The 26716-nt window shown below is 39.5% G+C and overlaps 1 protein-coding gene across 9 annotated transcripts in view; it reads left to right on the top strand.

Annotated features, from left to right (window-relative positions):
* Positions 1 to 553: 553 nt before the first annotated feature.
* The window catches only part of CD44 (CD44 molecule (IN blood group)), a 52518-nt gene continuing 26355 nt past the window's right edge, over positions 554 to 26716 (top strand). For 2 of the 9 annotated variants that reach the window (XM_064425036.1, XM_064425035.1), the window contains exons 1-6: positions 554 to 808; positions 19095 to 19260; positions 22472 to 22608; positions 23957 to 24028; positions 24663 to 24905; positions 25785 to 25880. In XM_064425036.1, the coding sequence (XP_064281106.1) occupies positions 742 to 808; positions 19095 to 19260; positions 22472 to 22608; positions 23957 to 24028; positions 24663 to 24905; positions 25785 to 25880 (781 nt within the window). In that variant the 5' untranslated portion in view covers positions 554 to 741. The remainder of the gene's footprint in view (positions 809 to 19094; positions 19261 to 22471; positions 22609 to 23956; positions 24029 to 24662; positions 24906 to 25784; positions 25881 to 26716) is intronic. The other 7 variants (XM_064425038.1, XM_064425037.1, XM_064425039.1 and 4 more) reach the window with 5 other exon arrangements.

Below are 26716 nucleotides of genomic sequence, written 5' to 3'. Positions count from 1 at the left end.
TCACTTCTGGCACTGGCATTATTCACTACTTTTGTTCATTCATTATTCTTCTTGGAGCAGCCTGTGCAGGGACATCAAGGGTAGAATGGGCTGTGGGAAACTGAACAGCCTCCACTTACCTTCTGCATCATGTTATCCTCCAGCAGTGAACAAAAACACGGCAGAAAGCTTCACTGATGTTTAATTGAACTGCACAAAGAGAAAATTATGAGATAGGAATAAATAAGCAAAATATTTTTGGGAGATATCTACGCTGTTATAGATGCTTTACTAGGGTTTAGAAACTCTAGTGCTTTTGTGTTCACTTGGTTTGTAATAAGGAAGAGATTTTAAAATGCAGGATGAAAAGCTTGTAACAAACAGTGCATTTCTGAGAGAGCTCAGGAGAGATTACATGCATTTTCCTACAAGCACACTAAGTATAACTTTTGACTAGACTAGTGTAAGAAGAGAAGGTTTAGTGGCTCTTTAAAACTCAAGTGTGCCTGCTTAGTCAGTCCTAGCTCTCCAGAGCTTCCACTCCCCTTTTCTGCCGCTGGGTAACTTTTGTTGCAATATGGGTGTGACTTTTGATGGAGCTTCCCCCTCCCAGTTATGTCATTACTTCAGTTCCTTTGAATCAGAATAAAAAGTGCAGCAAACTTCAGACTCATTGACTGCAGGCTTAACAAGCGTCGGGGCTTTTCTTCTTTCTGCAGCTCGCAAGGATCTTTGGATTTTGCAAACAGTTCCAAGAAAACAATGGCCAACTTCTCCTTATGGACAGTTTTTGGATTATGTTTGCTGAAGCTCTGTCTAGCAGAAACAGGTAAGATTTTTATGAATGAAAACGCTTATGATTGTTAAGTTAATGCTTCAGACAGTGAATGTGCTTCTGCTAGATAGCTAACAGCTTTCTTGCATCTATAAACTTTTATTATTTCAAGTGTTATCGGAGATGTTTTAGAAGTGTAATCTCAGTTGTGCTGGTCTGTACAATCATGGAAAGCTGTGTATTGCTTGTAAAGGGCAATTCCAAATTTGTAAAGACTGAATTGCAGAACATTAAAGAATGAAGTTTAAACTAGGAACAGAACTGCACTGGGGAATTCGGAATGGCTCTGGTAAAGCTCAGTTCGACAATGTGACTGCTGTACAAACGCAGTTTGCTCTCCCAGCTCCCCTTCAGACTGCAGCGAAAAGGGGGGTGGGAGGAAGGGGGTGAGCCCCCCCCAGCTTACAGCTGCATTCTGGAGTTCACGTGAGCTGAACCAACAGCTGAAACAAACTGCATTTGGGCACAGCCGTGCTGAACAGGAGAAAAACTGCAGGGATCTCTGCTGAAATTTGGAGAGCTTTTATGCCAAGCATGCTTGCTTCTGACTTTCTAAGGTCTCTCTGGGGCTGACTGATGAGCTTTTGGAACAAAGGGGGTTAGAAGTGACAAAGTTCAGTTGTTTATTGCTTACCTTCCTGCAGCTTGGTTACATGCTTCAAATATTTGTATTTAAAAATCTAACGTTAATACAGAGAAAAAATAAGAATTTTATGTCCGAAGTGACAGAAAGCTTTTGAAATTTTACATGGTGCACGCTCAACCATGTTTTAGGGGTACGACCATACTTTTAGCAGACTCTCACTGTCACTGCAACTGCCTCGAGGCATTTTGTGGTTAGGGATAACAGTTGTGCTTCTATATTGTTTTTGTATTCATCAGTTCCAGGAGTCTAACAAAATGCATTTTTCATGGCATTGTTACCCAAGGGCTGTGTGTGTATAGTAAATATGAGTCTCATTTGCTTGAGCAGCAGGAGATCCTTCTGTTAATGGTTGCAGCGCTGCCAGGCTGGGAATGGGTGTGTCAGGGGGAACAAGTTCCCAGTGCTTCTGTGGTAGCTGAAGCAGCCTCATGGCTTTTCTGTCTAAAATCCTATGTCCATTGTACCAAAATGGTCTTGCTAAGATCAGGTATATAGACAAAGCCTTAAGAGAAAGGACAGGGCTGCTGTAGGCAAGTAAGGTATGTCTAAGATGTGTTTAAATCCTTGGCTGGGTCCCCGTCTGTGCACTGTATAAATATTATAACTGCTCAACTGATTCTTACTTCTGTGAGCTGCCTGGAGTGTCCTAGAGAGCAGGGTCTGCACTGACTCTGGGAGTAATGTGTTTTTACAGTGAGACAGAAAGCCCCATTATTGAGCCCTCAGCATAGTTACAAAAAGTGTGTCAAACTTCACATATGCCCTCCAGGGAAGTTTCTTTACTGGCTTAGTGAGGTATTAGAATATAGCTACAGTGTATTTGACTTGGTATACAGTACATTCCAGCATGACTTTGTAGTCAGTAATGATTTCAAAACAGCAGTTGATGGTGTTGTTTTCTATTTTTAGGCAGTGATTTTGCTGTGTATTATAGACTAATGGCTACTGCTGCTGGGAACTGGAATTTTGATTATTTTAGTACAGAATTTCAGGGAATTAAAGAGGACCTGGAATTACTCTTAATGTGATTCAGAAGGAAAAATGAGATACAGAGAAAGCTGAAAAACTTACTCATCCTGATTTCTGTGGTGGTGTGACTATACTGTCACTGATATGTTTCTTACTCTTGGTGTTGACATGACTTGTCTGAGGAGTCTGGATCCTGAGCATGTGGGTGCTGATATCTTGGTTAATGATGTTTTCAGAGGAGATTTTCTCCTGTAAGCATTATGTATTTGTAGAAATATTTTTCTCAAAGTTTTCCTTGATTAACACAAAACAAATGCTAGAATTTTGACCCCCAAACTTGGAAGAAACAGGAAGAGAAGTAGTAGTGGTAAGGATGAAATGGAGAGGCAGAATGAGTCTGCCCGTGGGAGGAGGGAGCGTGCCTGTTAGCCCTGGAGAGGCTGCCAGGGCCCCATTCCAAGGAAGGGCTCTGAGACAGGGCTCCTGCAGCTGCTGGTCAGTCACAAAGGAAGAGACCTGCCTGCCCCTCAGTTTACATATCTCTCCTGTAAACTTGTAAATAAAGCAGTTTGAAGAAGCTCTTTGTGCTAGTTTATTTTCACTCAGTCCTTACAGTGTGTATCTTGGCAGTTTCCCAAATCTACAAAGTAACTAGACTTTATTAAGAGTTCACTTGAACTTTCCATCATTGTTCAGTGGAAGGGTTGTGGAGCTATCCTGGAAACGCTCGCACATGCAGAGCCAACAAAGCCTGGCAGGGGATTGTTTTGCAATCTTTGGAGAAATGTTGGAAGATTCTTTAGGTACTGGTGTTCACCACAATGAAGAGCCATTACCTTGAAAATAGGAAGTTAGAGACAGGCTTAATGAGGACAGATACCATCGTACAAATGAGGAAGAACTTTCTTAAGTAAATGCTTTTAAAACCACTGGTAGCCCTAGCCAAGGTCAAACAAAATGTTCATCCATATGTGGTGTCTCTTTCTTTCCAGAGGAGTTCCCATTACTTTTATAGGCCTGAATTGAAGATAGTGTGAATATTGCAGTTATTCATCTATCCCCTAAACATGAATGAGGTTTGACTGCCAAAGAATGTGCCAGGAGTCAGAGACATCGTGACATGCTGATAGACAGATAAGCACCAGGGAGAATCATGAGCTCATTACTCCTAAAATACTTATTGAAAAGATGTGATAATATTTGATAATACTAGTTCTGAATGTAGTTGACTGGTAGTAAAACACGTTGTAGAGAAGCAGAGATAAAGCAATGTAGAGTTCCTTTATAAGGAGAGGGTAAATCAGTCACGGAAATTAAAAGTTTTTTGACGTTCCAAATGCTGTAAAAAGGCTTCTCCATCTGCTTTCTAGTCTTCTGGCATCACATTTTTGTTCCAGAACTAAGGGGTAAGAGTTTGAAAATACAGTCAATATGGAAGATGATAATTCTCCCCTTCATATATCACTGTTTGGTCTTTTATTTTCAAGAGATGAAAGAGAGCAAGGGAAGGAGTTCTGAAAAACTCGCCTATAAAATTGGGTTTTCCAGGACCAAGGCTAAATGTACATAATTATGTGTGAAATATAACTTCACAGAGAAGATAATTGTGAAACAAACATGACCCATCACAGTAATCTTGCCTACTTTGAAAACAATGCAAAATTGCACTGGAACAATTAATGGTGCTCAAAACACATAATATTTTAGAATCAGCTGGCATCTGGGAGCGTGCTGATTCAATTTGTCAGCATTAAACTGAATTCTTAAAATAGAGAAATGGAAACTTCCAACTTGCTAGAAAACAGAACACATCCACAGTCTAGTGTGTTCTTTGCCTTTACCTGTCAGGGTTTCTGTGTGATAAACCTGGTGGTTTGGGCCATTTTCTGTGTGTTACCCACGACTGTGGGCGGGAAGCCAGTTTGGTGTAGCTGCTGGTCATTTTCCAGGAGTCCATCATCTCTTAACAGACAGCCATCTCTCCCTCCCAGAGAGGTAATAATAATTTCAAAGCTATCAGACGCTGTAATTATCAGTGGCCGTGATGGGTGCTGCTGGTGGCAGTGGCAGGGAGGATTGTGTCGGTGCTGTGTGTTTATCATTTCCTCCCCGCAGTGCCTCGGCAGCAATATCAGTAGCAGCTGGCTGTGATTTCCCTCCCCCGCCCAAGCACGGCAGAGCAGCTCATCCTATGAATGAGTCTGCAGTGATGTGAAGTGGCAGCGGAGGAAAAGAGGGGTTTTCCTTGGAGAATCTTTCCAGTCAGACAGAAAGTTCAGCTAATTGCAATTTAAAGTTCAAACCTCCGTGACTGTTTCCTGCCTAACGAAACCTGCAGTCATTTTTTGAGTCTGTGCTTTCAATTAGGAACATAATTGAACTTTCTTTTGTAAGCAATTTGGGACTTTCCAGTTCCTCTACATGACAACACTGGCAGCTTTATATAATGCAGCTGTCTTATTTTGGTACAATAACCTTCAATTCTCATATTGTGAAACATTAGAAAAAACCCACCCCAAACAACAAAAAAAACCCCAAAACACCCTAAAAGGAGTTGAAGAATAATCTACAGTTTTAGCCATTAAAAACATGAAAGCACAAGCAGGGTATGCTAATTCAAAGTAAAAATCACAGAGAAGACCCGAATTCTACTTACATTTGGAGTTTGAAAAATACTTTGCTTCACTTTTTTTCCCCTCTTTTCTGTTGATGATTGATGTAGCTTAGTAGCTGGAAACTCTAAGAGACTGTGTTGTGTCTTAAAAAAAAAAAAAAAGAAAAAACGCCAGACATGCAGCAGCTGTGTTAAAACTTCATCCCTCTGCTAATGATACTGTTCCAAAAGCATTGTGAGAGGGCTGTAAAAGAGATTGCCAGGGTACATTCTGACAGCTGCCTAGGACAAGGGCATTAGCCTGCAATCCTCAACTTCACAATTAATGTTTTACTAAATACCTGCTTTCGTAAATAAGATGCTGCCTCTGACAGAACGTGTAATAGTAAGAAAAAAACTGCCATGGCATAGCTTTTGTTAATTATGTATGTCTCACAGTGACAGCATGTTAGCAAAACAGGTTCTCAGAAGTACATTTCCCTAGGGGGCTTTTTTATTGTTATTTTTGTTAATGGATAGGTGTCTGTAAAGAAGCAGGGTGTGGTGTGTGTGGGTAGCAGTAATGAATAGTTTCTCGCAGATTTCCCATACAGAAGTGAGAGGTTAACTGAAGCTCAGTGGATGTTCTGTGGGTACCCAGACCCCTGTGAGCAATGTGAGCAGGGGCAGCAGATGAGTGCACAGGCAGCACGCAAGCTGCTGGTCAAAGTGGTGTGCAGATTTGAGCACCAGCCTTGAGCTGGAGCAGAGCTTCCCAGCAGGGAGGTGCATCAGCCAGGGATGGGATGGTGCGTGCCAGGGCAGCGAGGCTGTTTGAGCCCACATGCCCACTCCAACCAGACTGAACAGGCTGCAGTGTGCTCCTCCTGCAGCGTGTAAATGCAGTGGTTCAGCTGTGCTGGAGGGCTGGCTCTGATGGGAAGCTTTGCCTACTCTTCGCCATCGGCCAGAGTTGAGACAAGGTGGAGTGTCCCTATGGTAACAAAATATGGACAGCCAGGTCTTCCCAGCTCCATCCTGGTGCTCTGGATAAAGCTTCTGCACAAGGAAGATGGAGTAGTTAACCAGGCAGGTTCAAGGGAAAGTAGTATTTGCCAATTATGAAGAAACATGATCCATTCATAATGAAGACACTGAGGGTGCGGCCTGAACGCATCTTTCACTCACTTCCTTATTTTTCCTCCTCCTGCTTGATTAGGTGTCCGTCATTATTTACATGTCCTTTCCCTTTTCCATCATTTACACAGGTGTGTAAATGTAGAAAAAAAGCTTATTTTGCTAATGAGTCTTCATATTTATAAATGCAGGGCTTTGTTTTCTGTACCTATATGTTGTTTATGCATAAATCTGACATGTAGGATCCCTTAGAACATAGAAGTGAAGTAATTTATATTTTGTTTTAATCAATTTCACCAGTAGCAGTGCTGTAAAAATCAGATAAAACTTTATTGCTCCAACAGTTTTATCCTGTTTACTTGTGTGTTTGCTATCTATATAGGCACTGAGGACTGGCAGCTTTTTTCAGTTCAATAGCAATTGTTTCCTGTTAGACAACAGCAAATGCAAAGTAGAGCTTCCTTAAAGAGTTCTTATTCCATGCTTATCTTTATATAATTAGTGATATTTAAAGCAGTTTGCCAAGTGAGAACTGACTTACATCTTTTGCCCTGCTGTCAGAATGAACACTTCTTTAGGTTCAAGAACTTGAAAATTTATTTAATACTTCACTGAAGAATAGCGTCTTAAATTTAGTCAAGTTTTGCTGCTTTTTGAAGTAATACTTCCTAGTGATAAATATCAAGTCTCTTATTGAGATTTTGGAGGTATTTCTACTTAAAGCTTGATGCTCTGGGAAAGGCTGTAGGGCTGGAGTGTCCAGTGACTTTGGAAGGCTGGTATTAACAAAATACCACTCTTCCCATTGCTCTAGTCAGAGTAATTTTGTCTTGTGAGGAGCAAAATCTCTCTTAGCACAGAAAATAAAAATGTCCTCCTTGAGATTGAATATTAAGCTCTAAGCTTTTAAACTCCTCTTTCCCAGAATTAAATGAAATAATTTTATAGACTGCTGAGAAGAGGTACTTGGTGGTTCCAGTTCATCACTGAGTGGGCAGAGCTAAGGTTTCAGAGAAGCACTTATCCCATTGACAGTTCTTGTATTAAAAGCAGTAACTGCCAGACATTTTTAATATGTGAGACACATTCCCATGGTGACTGCCTAGAGAAAAGTTTCTTTCCTGCATTTGTGGCTTGCCTCAGTAAAACCCTGGATTCCTTTTCTCCCTGTTGTGGTATAAAATATTGTAGAGCGCTTCTAAGAGTGTCTATGATAATTTTTGTGTCTTGTGACATTTCTACAAGATCAGTTCTATTCACTCTTTTTTTTTTCTTTTTTTCCTGCTTTTATTCTTATGGCTTAATTTCCTGGCTGCTTTTTGGGTGGGAGAAGATTACAGTAGTTTTGTTTTATTTTCTCAACATACTCTTGACCTGCCAAGTCTCACACATTATCCTGTAGTGATATTGTTTGTGCTTACACTGGACAGAGCACAGCATTATCTCTTCTTTTAAAACAGTGAAACAGGGTCCATCTTGGAGCATCATGGAAGAGTAAGATCAGCACAGTTATTCAGGTGATTATTCAGGGCATCTCTAGGCATATACACTAGACAGTGTTTTCTGTGTCTGTGGATTTATGGGGATTAGAAAAAGCCCAGTTGTCTAGTTCTCCAGGAGGAGACATATCCTATGAGTAGGAGATTGTTAAGACCAATGACTAAATCTGAATTTGTTTCCCAATAATGCTTTGATGGGAGCTTATTTTAATTCAGATAGTACATATGACAAGTAGTTTTTATTTCTTTCTGGAGCTGGAGATAATTTTTCTTCTTCTTTTATATTTCTTAACAACTTCTGTTACTTATATATATGCCAGTGGGGACCAGACCTATTGTACATTGGTGCAGCATAAATAATATCTTGCATAAAGGGTAGTGCAAGACCGGTACGATGTTTCTACAGTACCCTTTAAAGAACAGTAGAATTTCTATCCAAAATTTTGTGTTTGCAAATGAAAAAACTCTTTAATTAACTTCTTTTGCTGAGAAAAGGAGGAAAAATTTAAAAAAGGTCTCTCTGCCTGACTAGGCTACCCTTCAAAATGAAATACAAACAGTGTTATTTGCTTCAATGGCAGCTGTGTTATCACAAATCCATCAAAAACGTAGCTACAGCACTCAAAATCTTGGGCCCAGCAAGGTTTATATCCATTAATAACCTACAAAAGTATTTATTGGTAACATTTACTTGATACACATCCACATCTTCAAAGCTCGGGGTAGACATTAGTAACAAAAACAAATGGTCTCTCCTCAGTATATCCTACAGTACCTTAAACATTCAAACATTTCAACACCAGCACATGTCTGAGATGTATTCCTTCTGTTGTTCATCTGCTGGATTCTTCTGACTATTGTAGAAGAATTCTTGGAACAGATTTGCCATCTTAGGCTTTCTCAATCATCACTTCGCAAATAGATGGTATCTCTGTTGAAATTTTGTTCTTTTTCTTTTCCTTCCATTGCATGGAGTTTACGTAAATATTACAACATTTGGTCAAGAGGGAGTTACCTTATCTGGTGGATTTCATCAAAACGTTCAGCAAAGCTGGAGTCAGGCTGAATGCATTTAAATACCCTAGAACTTAAAATTTGAAGTCTAAGTAGAGTAGTATTTAACAGAGAAATTTTTTGCCACCAGCAAAAAATAATGATTTGTGATTTTTGTAGCCCATGGGAAGTCAGTGTTTTTATCCCCACCTCACAGGTAGGACAACAGAGAGACAGCAGTGTAGCTATAAATAGAACATGTTCTCCAAAGCCCCAGACCCTTGTCCCGTCAACAAGATCAGTGCCTCTTTTGCCTCAGTTTCAGAAAGCAAGTATCATTTAACATACAGACCTATTTCAGATGAAAGAAACATTATGATTAATTGTAAGAAAAATGTGCTTGTGCAAATATTATTCTACTGGATAGGAAGTGAACAAGAACACAGAAGACCAGCGCATTCTCTGAAAACTGATACCGTAAAAATAGGAAACTCTCTTCAGTTGCTGTTTGGCAATCCATCACTGAGACTGGTTGTGCAATCCTTCCTTCAGCCGAACAATATGTGTGAGAAAATACCCCTTATGACTAAGTTTTTTCCTAATTTTTGAAATACCCATACTGATGCCTTAAGTTTTAGCTTTCATGTGTTGCAGATTCTGTACTGCATTAGTACATAACTCTCAACTTCACATAAAGTGTAAGCAAGTTCTCCTCACAGTTTAGTTGGAAAAAACAATGCTTTTCCACCCTGAGAACCAAGGACACCATTACAGCTTCAGGCCCAAAAAGTAAAAAACAACAGCAAATTGAGGAGAATGGTGTGGGAGGATGGGACTTCATAACCTGAAGCTGTAATTGGGCAATTAACCCCAACATGTAAATGGGCCAAAACTTACAAAAGTGCAAAAAATCATGACCTGTTTTCCATCTTGGGTGTAGCCATGGCCGGGCTCTTGTAGTGCCCAAGGTGTATCTATTGAAGGCCTTTTAATAAATACCTACTTTATTCCTTTAACTCTGTCTAGCCTCTGTTCTAGGTAGCCTCTCAAGGCATCAATACAGCCAACTTTTTGTAGACCTATGCTGAATTTCTTAACAGTATTAGTCTTCTGTCTGACTTATTACTCATAGTGCTCTGGTCATGCCATTTTATCAACCCTGTCACAATCACATCACTGTTGACTCACAGCAATTGCAAGGCAATGTATTGACACCTTTTTTCCACCCCTGATGAGATACAAATATATCCACAGTGACAGTCATGGCAACATGACTAATTGAAATTTATCTTTTGCTTTTTAACTTACTGGTTGTGGTATCTTGAATTGATTTCTATATTGGAAGTAGCCCAAATCTTCCACCCTTCTAGAGAAAGTAGTTTTATGAGTCAGGTCAGTCAGCAGTTTGTTATGGCAAGGTGTGTCTAAGACACGTTTTTAGGCTGTTCAAGGAGGACAAGAGGATCTATGCATAGTGATTGGTAGCAAATCACCTGGAAAAGTGGTTTCTCACTGCATCAGCTACTTCTGCAGTTTCTAAGACATCACAGAATCACAGTATGGCTTGGGTTGGAAGGGACTTGAAAGATTACCTCGTTCCAACCCCTGCCATGGACAGAGATGCCATCCTCTAAATGAGGTTGGTCAGGGCTCCATCTAACCTGGTCTTGAATGCTCCCAGGGGTGGAAATTCTCTGGGCAGCCTGTTCCAGTGCCTCCCACCCTCACATAAGGAACTTGTTCCTAATATTGAATCTGAATTTTTTTCTCTTTTAGTTTAAAACTGCTTCCCCTTGTCCTGTCACCATCTGCCGGTGCAAAAAACTCTCCCTCTTTTAAACAAAACCCTTTAAGTACTGCAAGGCTGCAGTGAGGCCTCCTCAATGCCTTCTCTTCTCTGAGCTGGAGAATCCCAGTTCTCTCAGCCTCTCTTTGTAGGACATGTGCTCCAGTCCTTCAGTCATTTTCATGACTCTCACCTGGAATTGTTGTGAAAGGTCCATGTCCTTGTGCTGGGGACTCCAGGGCTGGATGCAGCACTCCAGGTGGGGTCATACAAGGGCAGAGTAGAGGGAAAGAATCGCTTCTTTGCCCTGCTGGCCATGTTCCCTTGGATGCAGCTCAGGATTCTGTTGGTGTTTTGGGCTGGGAGCACTCACAGGTGGCTCGTGTCCAGCTTTTCATCCATGACAAATCCCAAGTTCTTCTCATCAGGACTGCTCTCAATGAGTTTTTCTCCCAGCCTGTACTCTTATGTCCTGGATGGATGCTTTGTCTAGTGCTCTTGGTAAGCCACTTAATGAATTTTGCTTCAAGTATCCAAGTATCCTTGGTGGAAGGAAAAATATTGTGGTGATTTAATAATTAGTAACTGTCTCAAATTTTGTATTTATTAATATAGCATATTCCCAAACTGATGTTTGAATTGACTCATGCTCAAAATGAATCCAATGTCATAGAACTCACTGTACCTGAACTGAGGTTTGCCACTGTATAATTTACCATTCAAATGTGGATTTAGCTCTGGATCTTCTTGTAAAATCCAGCTGTATCTCATTAAAACAAGTCACTAGATTCAGTGAGCATCACAACAAAATCACTGGCTTCACAATGATTTGAGCACTTTTGGGAAACAATGGTGCTTCACTATTTGAGGATGATTACATGCAAGCAGTAGTGCATTGCCTTTATGTATCTCCACTGCCTAAATATATGTAGGATTTAATGTAGTATTTGAAATCACAGAATATCAAGGCCACACTGCCAATGCCTCTTTCTCATTCTTCCCTCACGCAAGAGAATCTTCACTGCTTGCCATGAATTGTTACATTTAGATAAACTTTTTTTAAAATTGTTTCCACCATATTTGTGATAGCAATAGCATGGTGTACATCCTAATGTTTGTTGCAAACTCTAGTTATTAAACATGCCTTTTTATGAAACCAGTTTGAAAAGATTCATAACTAAGACTATGAGAATTATTAAAGAAATTTAACTGCTCATGTAGCTTAGTGTATGAATAACCTGCATACATCTTAGGAAAGTTACTTCCTAGTCAGCATTTTCAGTATAAATCTCAAGATTCTTGAAACCCTAGTATATGCGTGGATAGAGCCACAAAGACTCCAGAAAACAGAAATATTTTACCTCCAAAAATGCCAAGAGGAGTTGTTTGCTGGCCTAGGCAATCTGATTACAGGCTATGGGATCCCTGTCATTCTTGTATTAGGGGAAAAACAAAGGGAGTAGTGGGTGTGAAAATATTCTCTTCCATCATCAGAAGCTTGCATAAGAACTTTGACTTCTACAGATTCTGTCCTACATTGTGAGGCACATTCTGAGCAGCCTTCCTTTCTTTGGTATGTCTACGAGAGTAATGTTATCTTTATTTTAACTGGCTGGCTTTCAGAGCTTTTGAAAAGATTCCTGAGGTTCCTTTCTTTGATTGGATAAGTGACAGAGCAGCAAATAGGAGAAAGGTCCTTTGGGCTCCAGGCTGGGGATCTGACTGCTGAGCCACTCTGAGTGTCAGCTGCTTTTATCCCAAATAACTGAATTGGTCTAACAGTGAAAGTCAGACTCCAGCTATTATTCTCCAGCTTTGTTTCATGTGTTTCTTCACCTGGGTTGCATGGAACTGATCCCAAATGATTCTCCTCACAGCCCTTGTTACTCAGCCTTTGGGGTTGGACTACTCACTGCACAGCCTGGAGCTCTCCTCGTATCGGCAATGTTGATTATGTTTTCATCATTTCAAGGGGGGCATATCAGATAACTAATTGCAGACTATGATATCACTGCCTGCAATTTTTCCCCCGAGGTGCTGCGCAGCTGTACCACGTTCTACTGGAGTCTGAAAACTTTCAGCTCCCTATTGGGTGAGACTATTACAGAAAGACTAATATTAATGTCAGCAGCAAGGAGGTTTATCATAAGTGATGACACAGTATAGGCTCACTCAGGATGTTTATCAGAGCAACAGTTGCCACGCAGATAAAGTATGATTGGAAGATGCATTAGCAGATTCTTTTCTTCCTACAGGGACTGCTGAGGACTGAAGCATATTTCTTGTACTTACTTGCATTTTGAGTGACTCTGTGAATACTTGATTTATTAATAGCACTACTCCCACACCCATTGTTTTAAAGCAGTAGCCAGGAGAGCTGTCAGTTAAGAGACTGGAGATTTTTGTTCATCAGCAAACAGATACAGAGACAGTGACTGCAATGATCAGTAGGCAGATTCATTAGGAGCAACAATTTAGAAGAAAGCCAGCAGCTTGAGCTTTGTCTCGCATCCCGTTTCCAGTGTGCAAGGAATACTTGCTAATTTTTGTTGGAGAAAGGAGAACCTCCCACAGCACTCTGGCCTCTGTGCATACTTTTTTTTTTTGCTGCAGAGATCCACGTCAGCCCACTTGGACCTCAAGGTTAGCGTGGCTGTCTCATGACTTTTCATGCAGTTAGCAGCACACAGGAAAGTGAGAAAGCTACACTCTTATTTGCTTTTTTAGACTGAATTACTAGGTACCCAAATATAACTGGGTAGTAGGAAGAGCTTAGGCACAACTTCAAAGAAAGTTCTGACTTTACACCTTTGGATGTATGGAGAGTCATCTCCACTTTCTTGTCACCACACCCAACTACTAAGAATATGTTTTCTCTATTTATAGCAGGAACGCCTTACAAACATGCAGGTAAATCCCTTTTAAAGTGTTTTCCTGGACATTGCTGTCTTTAAAAAGCCAGGTGTGCAGAGAATTTTTCCCTCCCTGAATATCACATATCTCTTAGGCATGTAATTATGTGGGGTTTTTGTCTCCCATTAAAATTGTCAAGGCTTAGAACATTTTTTTATATCAAACTGAAATGAAAATATGACATTTTAAAAAATCCCTGAGGAAAACTTTTGTCTGGGTTCCTTGAACCATCTGCATGTATTGCAGCCATGTAAACATTTAAACCTAACTTTCTTATTTTATTTTTATTTTATTTTATTTTATTTTATTTTATTTTATTTTATTTTATGCAAATGAATTATTTTAATTTCAGAATTTAGGGTAATTTCAAACTGAAAGACAAACCCCTTATTTTTATTTATTTAAGTATCCACAAGAGATACTTTGAAAACCAAAAATACAGTTTATTGCCACTAAATCTGGAAATGTATTTCCTATAAATCATTGTAGGTTTCACAACTTGGCGATACTCCAAGGAAAGTGTTTAATCAGACAGCTCTCAAGAATCTGTGAAGACTTACTTTCACTGTCACTATTTGGAAAAGTCTTGCTCATGGTGCAGGTGGTCTATTACTAGATTTGTTTCTCTGCTTTCTTTAGAGAATGGTGATTAGCAGAACAAGAATATCATAACTTGAGGAACACAAAACCAGTCGCACTTAATGATGATGTTGCTTGATCCTCGGCACTTTTGTGTTGTGATGGTAAAGGACTGCTGGCTTCATTCACATGGATCTTGCAAATTTGACTTCTGAATTTTGATCAGTGTGTAGTCATCCCAGTTTTGAGTCCTATTTTCCCAGCACAGTTTTCCTTTCCTCATCAAGCCCCGAGGGATTCAAGTATAGGTGTGTTTTAATGATGTCGACACGTGTCTATTAGTGGCTGTGGCTGGGATTAATGAATCATTTTACATAACCTAGCAAACAGCTATCCAGTGGTTTTCATCACTGACTTGGGCTTTAGGCCAACTTCTGACATAAAGGTAAAAGCCTCTGTATCCTGTTACAGTTGCCTGGGCTGCAAGTTGCTTGAGTGAAGTTTTTTACTAATAGACTAAAAAAAAGGTAGAATACTCAGCAAATAATGCTTTCCAGGCCCATGTGTGTTTTAGTGTATTAGGTAATCACTGAATAATATTTTTTGTACATTTTAAGTTCTCACAGATGTCAGAATGGCAGTAATCAGACTTACGTAATATATACATTGACAAAATATTTTGGATCCTGAAATGTTTTATGAATCCATCCCATATGAAATTTTGTATTCAGAGGCCATTTCCTCGAGTCAGAAATAAAATATGCATTCTTATTTAGCCATGAAGTAGTTTTCTTGAAAAACAATTAGAAAACCAGGTATAACTAGAGATAGATCTGAACTGAGAGACAAGATCTGGATTGTCTAGATCTCTGCAGATTTTAGGACGCATATGGCCCAATTCATAGATTTGCCTGAAGAGGATTAGTAATGACTACGATTTTCTTTTAAATATATTTTAATCTGTTTCTGGTATGTTACTATTTGGTACTTTGTTACTAGCACGCATTTAAAGCAGGTGGTGATATTCATAATGTAGGTATCATTGCTAAGCTGGTGGTTGTTCCTGTTCAGAAGTGTCAGTACAAAATTCAATAATCTGTGATTATAAGGAGACAGTTACCAGTGTATATCTGCCTAGAGCTGGAAATCAGTTTAATAAATATAGAACCAAGTTCTTACAGTAAGTGTAAATCCTATATCTATTAAAACAAAGAGAATGAAAACTATATGCAGTCAAACCTCTAGTTCTGTCCCTGTTGTCAGCCCCAGTTTAGCACATCCTGGTGAGCTATCAGTCATCTTGAACCGCAAACTGAAGAGGAAAATCCCCACCAAAACATCCCCCTAACATTTCCTGGTTGCCATGCAGTTCGGCGTGCGGTTTTACCAAGAAGTCTGTTAGCACGTACAAGTCTTACACTTGCTTTCGCTCAAGTGGGCAGGGTGTTCGCTGATCTTCCACTTGGTTTGCTTTGATGTGTCTCTGCAGTTGCTAAAGATCTGCTGCCTTTTTTGGGTTCTTTTTTCCCCTCAAATAGAAGACAGTGTCCACCTTGAGAATGAAACCCCCAGGTGGTGTCTTGAAAACAGTGAAAATTGGGGAGTAGTGCATGAGACATCCATACAGTATACCAAAAATCTTCATGGAAAATTAATTCCAGTGGGAAGAGTTAGCATGAGTCAGTGTTACTCATTATACATAAGGGTTGCAGAATCAGGGTGGAAATGGAAATTGCACCTGGTTTCTTACAGTGACAGTTTCTAACAAGCCTCTCCTATTAATTATCAGGGTGTAACTCACACTTCTCTGACAGGACAATGCTCTTTAGTCTGTGTGAGGCGATTCTACCCCACCAGTGGGCTCTAGCTAGCAAATTGTCTGGAGAACCAAAGTTAGTGTTTTTGGCTGACAAGTATTAATTGAACCTGGTTTAGATATGTGAACGAGGATAGCAGAGAAAGGTTTGCATGCAGCTGCTTGAAAAAGGGCACCAGAAATCCCAGCAAAGACAGGGAGAAATGTGGAAGTATATGCTTTCCATGCTCATAAAGCTCAGCACAGACAGGGGCACTCCATGGCTTTGGTTGTGTCACCCAATCTCACAGTCTGGGTGAGATTAATGATTATGACAATTCAGACTGTTTCGTACCACTTGCCTTCTTCAAGGGCCATTATTAAACAGCTCTAGCAAATCATGTGAGTGAAGGAAGAAAGGAAGGATTGTGTCCTGTCAGGCCCCAAAGCCAGACAGCTCTAGGAGGGGGAAGGAGGGGGGAAAGTTTGCGTGGTGTTGGTGATTTCACTGTGAGTCCACTCTGAGTCAGCCCCTTTGAAGCTTCAAAAATGTCACGCAGAGTGAGTTTTACATTGCCTTGGCTCTTGGAACACAATAAAAATCCATCTTTTGCATAAGTGTGTTACAGCCAGCTAAGTAACATCAATATAAAATTAATGGATTTGACCTTCCTGCCCTGCAGGAAAAGGTGAAATGTGTGTTTTTATTTAAATTTACAGTCATGTTTCTTCCTTAATTCAAAATTACTCTATAAGCTTCATCATGGGAAAAAAAATTAAGGTATTAATTTAGTTGAGATCCCATCATTTGTTTTTGATATGGTATTTATTGGTGGGATCAGAATTTATTTTGTTAATTCAGTTAAGGCCCCCCATTGTGCGAACATTAAAGTCTGAGACTGTACAGTAAAAATGCTGCGTTCCCTGATAGCTCTGGGCTTGTATTTTGTAATTTTTAAAATGTGGTAATTACTGCCTTCAAAGACTAGATGCTGAATTTATGCAATTTGCTTAGACTGTGAAATTCCATGTGAGTTTTGGGTACTGCTTTGGTCCTTTTTCTATACTCAGCTCTTCATGAACAGAGTGTCTCTGCTACAGCAGTAGTACTTTTGGAATAGTAGGCGTAGAAGATGTCATCAAAGTGAAGACAAAGATGCTGTCTCAGCATTACTTTAGGGCACAGTGCCAGCAAATTGGATGGCCTCAAAGCCATTTTTGAGAACTGGATTGCCACATTTTTGCCTGGGGTTTCCTGGACACCCACGTGATCTCTCACGCTGCGCAAGCAGGGCTTCCTGGGAGCTTTGGCTTTGCTCCTGTGCGTGCGTGCATGCAGCTGGGCAGCACACGTGCAGTCAGCCTGGTACCTCCCAGCAGCGTCCTGGTGAGCAGGGGCTACTCAGGCTGAGCATTTCCATGGAAAATGGACATGTGTAGGCATGTAGCCCACGAGTAGTTCCATTGAGCCTGTCTGTGTAGGTAAGCCTACTTTTTAAACAGCAGAAGTCTAAGTAATTGACTCACTAAGCGGAATTCTGACTATGAGTGAATATCAGAGTGGTAATGGAGCATAAATTGTAGTGTTCAAAACCAGGAATGGGCTGAGGTTTGATGATAGCTAAATCAACTCGCTCTAAACAAAAGTGAACTTCACTTTATAATTCAGTGAATCTAGGATTAACTGCAATCAAATGGAACCCGAAGCAAGTGTATGTGGTATCTACTTTCACAGCAAAACCTTTTTAGAAATTAGCCTAAAATTATGAGAAAAGATGTTGATGCTCCAAGAAAATTTATCCCCAAAATCACTGAGCTTGTTACTTTAAAGTAATCAAGTACAACTTTGTGATCTTATCCCTATATTTAACATTAAGTCTTGGGCCTCACAGAGTACGTTTTAGGAAGAGAGAATCAAGGGAAAAATAAAGAGAAACATTTTTCGTGTCTAGGTCATTTATGCTTAATACAGCTACTGCCTGAACAACTTGCAAGATAATATCAGGCTTTGAATATGAAATATTTGGAGCCAAAGTAGAAGTCACCTGCATGGCAGATGTGAGAGCAGCTCCAACCTAGCAGTAGTCAAAGAGTGGCAGAAGTTTTTTAATGACATATGACAATAAAATATTAAAAATACGAAGAACTGTACTCATCAAGACTGTTAAACAGCTCTGAAATACTAATTGATTTTGTCTAAATTAATTTTTTTTTGTCAGCCAATATACTGGGGAAGGTGGAAATGTTGGAGAAGAGATTTTTTTCTGTTCTTTTTGTGAAAGACTATCCAAGTAACAAAAATGATTAATTCTGTTGCATATGGTGCAAGCATTCAAGATGGGTTGCACAGCTTTTGAGCTCCTTTGGACAAGCAAGCATCAATACTATTGGACTCCTCTCTATGCTGTGAATAGTGGTTGTCCTCTCATGCATCACCCAGCCTGCATCTAATCTGGTATTTTATCTCCTTGAGAGTTTTCTGTGAGCTATGGAAAGGAAAGTTCCTTGAGGTTTACACTGAGTAGATACCCTGTACAAAGAATAACATAAATTTATAAATGGACAAAAGTAATTAAAGAAAGAGTGCATGCCTTGATTACTATAATTTGCTTTCACATTTATACTATAGAACAAAATAGACTGTCAAGCAAAAATCACATTTGGAAAATTGCTTATTATTTACAACGTGTCAATGTAAATGTGCATAAATTGCACTTCATGCCTTTTAGAAAAACACTTTCTATACATCATCTTTTTTCAAACAGACTGTAAGGACACGCCCTTTTAATATTGGAGAAGACTGCTCTGTTTTTCCCTTTCTTGCACATGGAACTTCCATTAAAATTAAGATAAAAATGAGTCATGCTCCTCTTTGCACTGGAAATAATAGCTACTCCTATGAAGTGTATTTTGCAGTTGTCATTCTAGTCTGGAGTGGCAACTGCTTTTTTTCTCTTGAGGGAAGGGTGGGGCAAAAGCAAAATTAATTCACATTGCTTTGAAGTGTCCTGTTGTTTCCCCATTTCTCTCTATGCACATGATTATATTATTTGTATTGATATTATTATTATTAACCCTTTGTTCGGCACATTAGTGTTAATGATATGTTAAATGTCCTAGATACCTTACAAAAACATGCTGTATTGCTATTTTTGGGGAGGCTGGAGATTTGGCTCATGCCTCATCCCAAATAGGGAGAGTATTAAAACGGTGATTGAAAGTAGCAGTGCTTTTTCTGAATGAATTAGTAAGTGGGTTGTTGTTGTGTGTTTGCTTTGAAAGCATTATACTTGAAAACAACTGATCACCAGGTTTCAGTGAAGCATTAGGTATACATTTTTAATCATTTTTTCTTTTCTTTTGGTAACAGAATTCAATGTAAGTTGCAGATATGGAGGAGTTTTTCATGTTGAAAAAAATGGTCGCTACAGCCTCACACGATCTGAAGCAGTTGATCTCTGCAGAGCTCTCAACAGCACCTTGGCAACACTAGAGCAGCTGAAGAAAGCTCATGAGCTTGGATTTGAGACTTGCAGGTAAAGATACTCTTGAGAAGTATAGTATGGTGAGATATGTAGTATAGATGAAAGATAGTATATCATGACACCTGTAGTGCGGTAATTACGTTTGACTTACTGTAGATGCTATGATTAGCTAAATAAGTTATATTCTATAAGGAAAAAAATCTTGGTGAATGTATATGCTTGCTCTGAGTCCAGTAATAAGTAAGTCCTTGATGCATTTAGTTTTTGACATTTTTTTAAAATCATAACCTCACACAGATAAAATATAAAGGGAGCAAAAGATTGACAGTATAATAAGCTAGGTAGGAAGATGTTCAGATCCTAGTGTGTCACTGAACAATTGGTAAGGTAAGTATGTGGAAAGTACACCCAGTGTGAGGTTAAAGGCTGAGGATGGTGTATGCAGTGTATGGAACTCAGTCTTGCCAAGGAGCAGTAAGAAGCAGCAGGTGGTACTGTGGGGGTCAACTCTTGACATCCCAGGGCAAAAATGGCCACAGTACTAGTGCATTCTTGTAATCTGTGAATGGAGGTGTTCCAGGTGACAGCTACAGTAGTTACTAAAAATCCCAAAACCATGTTGTCAAGTGACCTAATTACCTGCTGTAATTAAGGATGTATAGAGCAACAAATGTGGATGATACAGACTCCCCCAGTTTCTCAAAAAATAACTAGACCAAGAGACTAGAAGCTACAGAAAACTTAATTCAAAAAAATCAAGTGAATAAAAATATCTGAGGCTGAACAATCCCAATTTTCTCAGTGTTTCCTCATAGCAGAGGTGCCTCATCCCTCTGATCAACTTCATGACCCTCTGGACTCCAATAGGTCCATGTCCTTCTTGTGAAGGGGACCCCAGAGCAGGACACAGCACTTTGGGTGGGGTCTCAGCAAAACAGAGCACAGAGGGGGAATCTCCTCCCCTGACCTGCTGCCACGCTGCTTGGGACACAGCCCAGGATGATTTTGGCTCTCTGGGCTGCAGGCAAGCACTGCTGGCTCGTGCCCAGCCTCTCATCCAGCAGTACCCCAGGTTTTTCTGGGCAGGCTGCTCTCAGTGAGTTTGTGCCCCAGCTGGTGTTGGTACACTGCTTCCACTGCCTGTGCATTTCCTTCCTGTGCTTTAGCTCTAAAACAGCTGTGCTGGTCTCTTGGCTTGGTTTCCTGATTTCTTAAACTGTCAAGAGCTCTTGCGCTCTATGGAAGGAATCCTTGAAGACTTGAAGACCTTCTCTGCTGTCTCTGTTCTTGTCCCTGAGGACAGTTTCCCAGGAGGGCCTATTGACTACCTTCTTGAAGTGCTGGAAGTTTACTTCCCTAAATTTCAGGGTTTTGACTTCAGTCTTCCCCTCACCCATTTCTCTCAGGATTTCAAACTCCACCACTGCACGATCACGGCAGTCCAGGAGATTCATGGTGGCACACCATTATGGAGTTAAATAAATGTCAGCAGATTTTCAACATTATTGCAGTCTAACTTAAACTGCAAACATGGAGAAATGGAATTTATCTTCTAACTGGCACAGAAAAATTCAGTGGACATTTCTCCAAAATGTTAAGACTTTTACTCTGGTACTATGAGAAATAGTACTGACATCAATACTGCTTGCAACTATTTCCTGTTTTGACATGTTCATTTCACAAGTACTGTGGTGGTGGAATATGTGAACAGAGAATTCTTAGAGGATTCTTCCATCAGAAGTGGAAATGTAATTTAGAATTGTACCACGTAAAGACTAGAAACAGTTCTTTCCTCTGAGGGGAAAGTCCTTCACAACACAGTAGGCGTGTTCTTTTTCTGACATTAGCACATGAACAGACACAGCATTCTTAATTGCCCAGCACTACACAATATTTAGAGATCAAATCCTAAATAATGCATAGGGGTAGAGATTTCTATGTGAGCAATTATGAGTATTCTAAACTATGAAAAGTATTTTCTAAAGCTAAAATATGAAGGCAATTGAAAGAAGAAGAAGGATTTTTTTTTTTTTTTTTTTTTCCATGGAAAGCTGTAGTTTTTAATTAATGTTACAATTCCCTAATTCACAATTTACCAGAGGACAGATTTGGACATGTAAGACATGTAGATAGAATTTCTTCCTCCCTTCCTTCTGGCCAACTCTCCCACCCTATTACTTTCATTTGTTGATTCTGTGCTAAAAGTAGTCCGTGTCAGTAAGCTTTAACTCTTAATAAACGTGAGTAGGACAGGGTAAATATGCTGCATGTAACCATCCAACAGTAAGTGAATAAGATGAATCAACAGAACATAACACAAGTAGGTCAGTAATTGTAAAGTGTCAGCATTGTAAGCTTAGTTGGGAGTGTGAGTAGAGTAATTTATAATTCCACCTACAAGAGTTTCAGAATTGCAAGTATCTGCACATTAGACATGAAACTCAAATGATGTTCCTAGATAAAAAACTGCAAAGCTGTGACATTTACTCCTCCCTGATAAATCATTCCTCTCAAGAAGTAAAGCAAAACCCAAACCAAACTCCAGTTCTTGTTACCATTCTATCCTATCTCCTGTTAAATACATTGGAATCAATCAGATGTTACAGGATTGCAAAACAGTAATAATGTATTGTACCTTATGTAACCACAGTCTTCACTGAATTATGTGAGCTCTGTGCGCAATAATCACACTGTTCAACTGAAAGATACAGTAAGAATTTGTGGATGAATGATTCTTGTATTTGAATATTTTACTAGGCTGTCAGTTTTTGCAGAAAATTGTGTGTATTGCAATCATTCTTTAAACCTGCTCAGGTACCGTAAATTGCGCCCTCAACATTTCTGTGTGAAATGTTCCGCTGTATTATGTCAAAGCAATGAAAATAGGAATCCCTAAAGAATGGGAATTTAGTGTCAAGTAATACGAACTCACACTGAACAAAAAGTGCACTCGCCTCCCTCACTTTCACTCCCTTGCTCTGGAACTGATCACCCTAGCTAGCTAATAAGATGCATATTTAATTTACATGGGTTTAGTTCTAGAAATTAAACACAAAATTATGTTGAGTGATGGGAGACTGAGGTAGCTGCATGTGAGAAAGGAACACTCAAATGAAAAAGCAGCAAAAAAGCAAGAAAACAGTATGAATAAATGCATGCACTTTTAAAAAATAATGGCTTCTTTGTAGCTTCTTAATGTTTGAGGTTTACATACTATCTGCTGTAGTATGTAATATGGTTTATTTGCCTCTGTTCTTCACAGGTATGGTTTTGTGGTGGGGCATGTTGTTATCCCCCGGATCAATCCCTATCATCTTTGTGCAGCAAATAACACTGGCATTTACAAACTCTCAGCAAACACAACTGCTCGGTATGATGCATACTGTTACAATGCAACAGGTAAGGAGATGATTTTATGCTGCATTTTAGAAACAAATTAACTAAAAATAATATACGTAATCTCCTATTTGAGGTGCTGGGTTGAGGGCTTATGTAATAACCATAGCCTGGTTTTCAGCTGAGAAAAAACACATTTTGTCAGCCTCTAGAAGTGTATCTGTAATGTTAGTAACAACCATTTTGTTATCAGTGTGTTTGGGACTAAATCACTTTACTGGCCTTGGGACAATCTTTGCAGCTTCAGAACAGTCCATTATAATGGCCTAGTGAGGTGAACCACTGCAGCACTGAATCTGACAGACAACACTACTGTTGTCAGCCCTGGCACTCAGCTCTTCTGTTCATGCAGACGTGAGCTTTACAGCCAAGAGCAGTTTTTTGTGTTTTGGGAGTGGCTGCCACCTGCAGCAGCTCCAAGGCCTGCGATGGCTATCCCAGACCCATGGACACAGCTGTTGCTCTCCTGTTTGCAGATTCATTCAGTATTTGCTCAGGCAAATCTCCATTGAGACATGAGGCAGCTGGACAGCAACATGTGTCAGCAGCAGACCGTTTTCATCTAAGGTTTTGGACTTTTTAATAGTTGGCGATATTATGGCAAATTAGGAAAGTGGATATAGTCTGTGACAGATGCTGAACACACTGTTTGAAAATAAAATCTAAACTAATTTCAAGGATCTTGAATTTCAGTAGATTGTGACATTCATAGTGGAAGTAGAGATTTCTTACAGAAAGCTGTAGGAAAAGTTCATTGATCATTTGAATGCAGTGATTTTTTATTTTGTTCTTGGTAGTGATATAATCCAAAATCTCAGCATTGGCGTAGCATCATGTGAGTTGCCATCGTCCGTCTCTCACAGATGACTACAATGGTGCTGTCCATCCCCTCTAGATCTTTAATACTCCTCCAGGTATTATTCCCTACCAGCAGTATGAGGAGGTAGCTCATGCACCAGCTCCAAGTGGGGCACTTCAGCCCACAGGAGTCAGCAGTGCTCACCAGAGTCTTGCCAGCTAAAAAAGACTAAAGTTGCCACTGCCACAATGACAGTGGGTCTGGCTGCATTGAAACTGTGTCATAAGGCTGTTTTAACTGGCATTGATTGCAGACATGTTCTGGAATGGTTATGGAAAGGGAGAATCTCGTTGTTAGCTGACATAACAATCTTGAAGTGCCCCACCTGGGAAGGTGGTACATCAGTAAATAACATTTGCTTGGAAATTTGCTTTCAGTCCTCCTCATCTGAAGTGGATGTTTTGTCATTATGTGCTATTGATGTAGGCATACATGTGATTTTTTTAATCAATTTTTTTCAAATTAATACTTTTTATTTTCCTTTTTTCACAGAAACAGAGGAAAAAACATGTGAGCCAGTTGTGAAAATAGATACTTCCTTACTCAGTAATCAGGATGAAACAGGTACTGTACTGATTAGAAAGACATGCACTTGCTCATTTTTTAGTAACTGGTTATCTTATTTTTACATAAACAAATCAGTAATATTAAAAAAGCCAAACAAAACATAAGAAAAAGAAGTTCAGAGATGTTCAATAGAAATTAAAGCAACTAGTCACTTGTGTTCCCCTACAGCCTATGGAGTTTGGTTTATTACAGGGTACCAAATATTTTTATATAGGTATTTGACATTTTTGGCACCTCAGAGCTGCTAACATCCCTTTGACATAAAGGAATTTTCTTAAGACTGCAACCTTCATACATCTGATGTGAGCTGTTGTTAGAAAAGCTGCTGGACATTGAAAAAAGGCTCATAATAAATTATTTCTTCCAACTCTAAATGCTGATTGACTTTACAAATGCCAAGACATTATGTTAAAATCGAACCATTTGATAAAAATAAGTGATGCGAGTCAGCCCCTACAAATGCAAAAAATATATAAATTAGCATCTATGCATTAGACATATTTTAGTGATGTATTATCTAGGTTAGATAGGAGGGCAAAACCAGGTGAACTGGTATTAATCCATAGGCATTAATCTTTATTACAGGTGTGTGGCTCCTTGGCATTAATTCCGTTTCATTCCGTTTCCACAGTCATTGACAACGCAGACGGCTCACGTTTCAACCCGGACGGCACACGTCACACCAGTGGAGAGTCCTCCACCTCAGGGGTGGATGATGAAAATGCAGGCAGTGGATCAACTCATGAGACAACTCCCATGGATGCCTCCATCAGCAGGTCCAGCCCCTTGTATTATGGAAGTCCTACTCCAGTCTCACAGCTGCCAGATCATTCTTCTGGAGGAGGTGAAAAAGAAAATCTTGGAAAAGACTATGGTAAGGACAGTAGGCTGACACTAATTTCATGGGGCCCTGCCAAATATAAATGCCATGTTCTTTTCTACTTATTTTATTTAATGTTGCTTGTGTGACTGAAATTATCAGAGGTCTGAAAGACTCACTCCCATTAAACATTAGGGATACAGATATAAGTCATCGTCTAAGTATAGTAAAGCTTACTGTGTGACTACAGGCTTTTTATCAAATCACCAATAAATTACCAGTGAAGGATACCAGTGTTTTGCATCACTATCCTCAATACATACTGAAATTAACAACAACAACAAAAAAAAAAAACAAAGCAAAAGCATCAGGATTATAAAATTAATTTTCACTGGTGGTGTACTCATGGCATGTTATACTTGTTTTGACATGTAGCTAGCACAATGAAAGGTAGAGCCTAAGACTGTCTTACTAAGAAACTAGGATCAGAAACATTCCCCACATTCCCCAAGGTGTGTGCTGTGTGTTTCTGTTGGTTGCTGTTACAACTGTTACCATCTCTGCTTGCATGCATAGTCTAAATTTTTGGGCTAAAACCTCAGAATATATCTCAGCAGAAGGCAATATGAGTAGCTTCACTCATTGCTCTCGAATCCCTGTCCTCATGTCATACAGGTACAATGAGAGCTTCTATCACATAAACAAATCATTGCCAAAATATTCATTATCACTGTAATATTCCTTCTTCAAATGATGTGTTTGGGTGATATACTGTGTTAGTGAGATAAGCTCATGTGGAGTCTGCATCTTTCTTCTCTCTTGGACCAAAAAATGAAGGAATGAAGCTTGCAGGGTAGAATAGTTGAAGTACTTGTGAGTACTGTATTGCAGCTGAGCTCATGAAATAGTAATGATTTATCCATCACCATACAGATGATGAATTTACGTCTGTATCACCTGACATCCCTTTCGTGACGGTGGCTGGTGATGTCCATGAAGAAGGTGACGGACAGTATCCTGCAAGTACTAGTAAGATTTATGTTTCATAATAACTACATTACACACTGATCACATTAAAACTGCATTCTTCTTCCAGAAGGGCGTTCTGGTAAGTGGTGAAGTATACAATATCTCAAAAATTGGAAATACATTGAAATAGATTACTTTCTAGACTGGTTAAGGGGGAAATGAACTTCACTTCTGAGACAAGGGGAGCAAAATCATTTACAGTTTGTTTGCTTTTATGCTTGTACCTGAGCTCAGAAAGATTGCTGGTTCGGGTTTCCCACAGCTGTTTATTACTTTATGAGGAATCACAAATTAATACAACCTATTATCACTTGAAGTCAATTTATTTCTGAGGTAATAAAAGGATATTTTTGTATATTTGTGCTGTTATTCTAATATATTTGTGGTTGTGAATGTAGATAATCTGTGTCAAAATATTGGCTCTGCTAGCTAAGGCAGTACTTTATATGGTAGTTCCAGCTACCAAGCCATTTGTGCACTGCAAAAACAAATTTCATCCTCACTGTTGGCAATATGCATAAGAAAAAACTGGGGACTGTGGTGACTCCACAGTCTTTGAGGACCCAAAAGAACAGTATCTATTTTCTCTTCTTTGTCCTTAAATAGCTGTACTGTGTTGGAAAAACTGCTTGTGATGTTTTTATCAAATATGTAGTGCACAGCAGCTGCAATAAATAAAAAGCTTTTGAAGTCCTCTTCCACATTTTAAAGTGGAAATAATGTACATATGTTCACACTAGTTCTTATGTCTAGAGTGATAAAGATCTTTGCCTCAGAAAATAAATTGAACCTAAAGGGAGAACATTTTAATTATACAGAGGAAATCTACAGAGGCG

The sequence above is a fragment of the Passer domesticus genome, chromosome 6 (assembly GCF_036417665.1).
Source record: "Passer domesticus isolate bPasDom1 chromosome 6, bPasDom1.hap1, whole genome shotgun sequence".
Classification (NCBI taxonomy): Eukaryota; Metazoa; Chordata; class Aves; order Passeriformes; family Passeridae; genus Passer; species Passer domesticus.
This window is presented reverse-complemented; position numbering and strand designations above follow the sequence as displayed.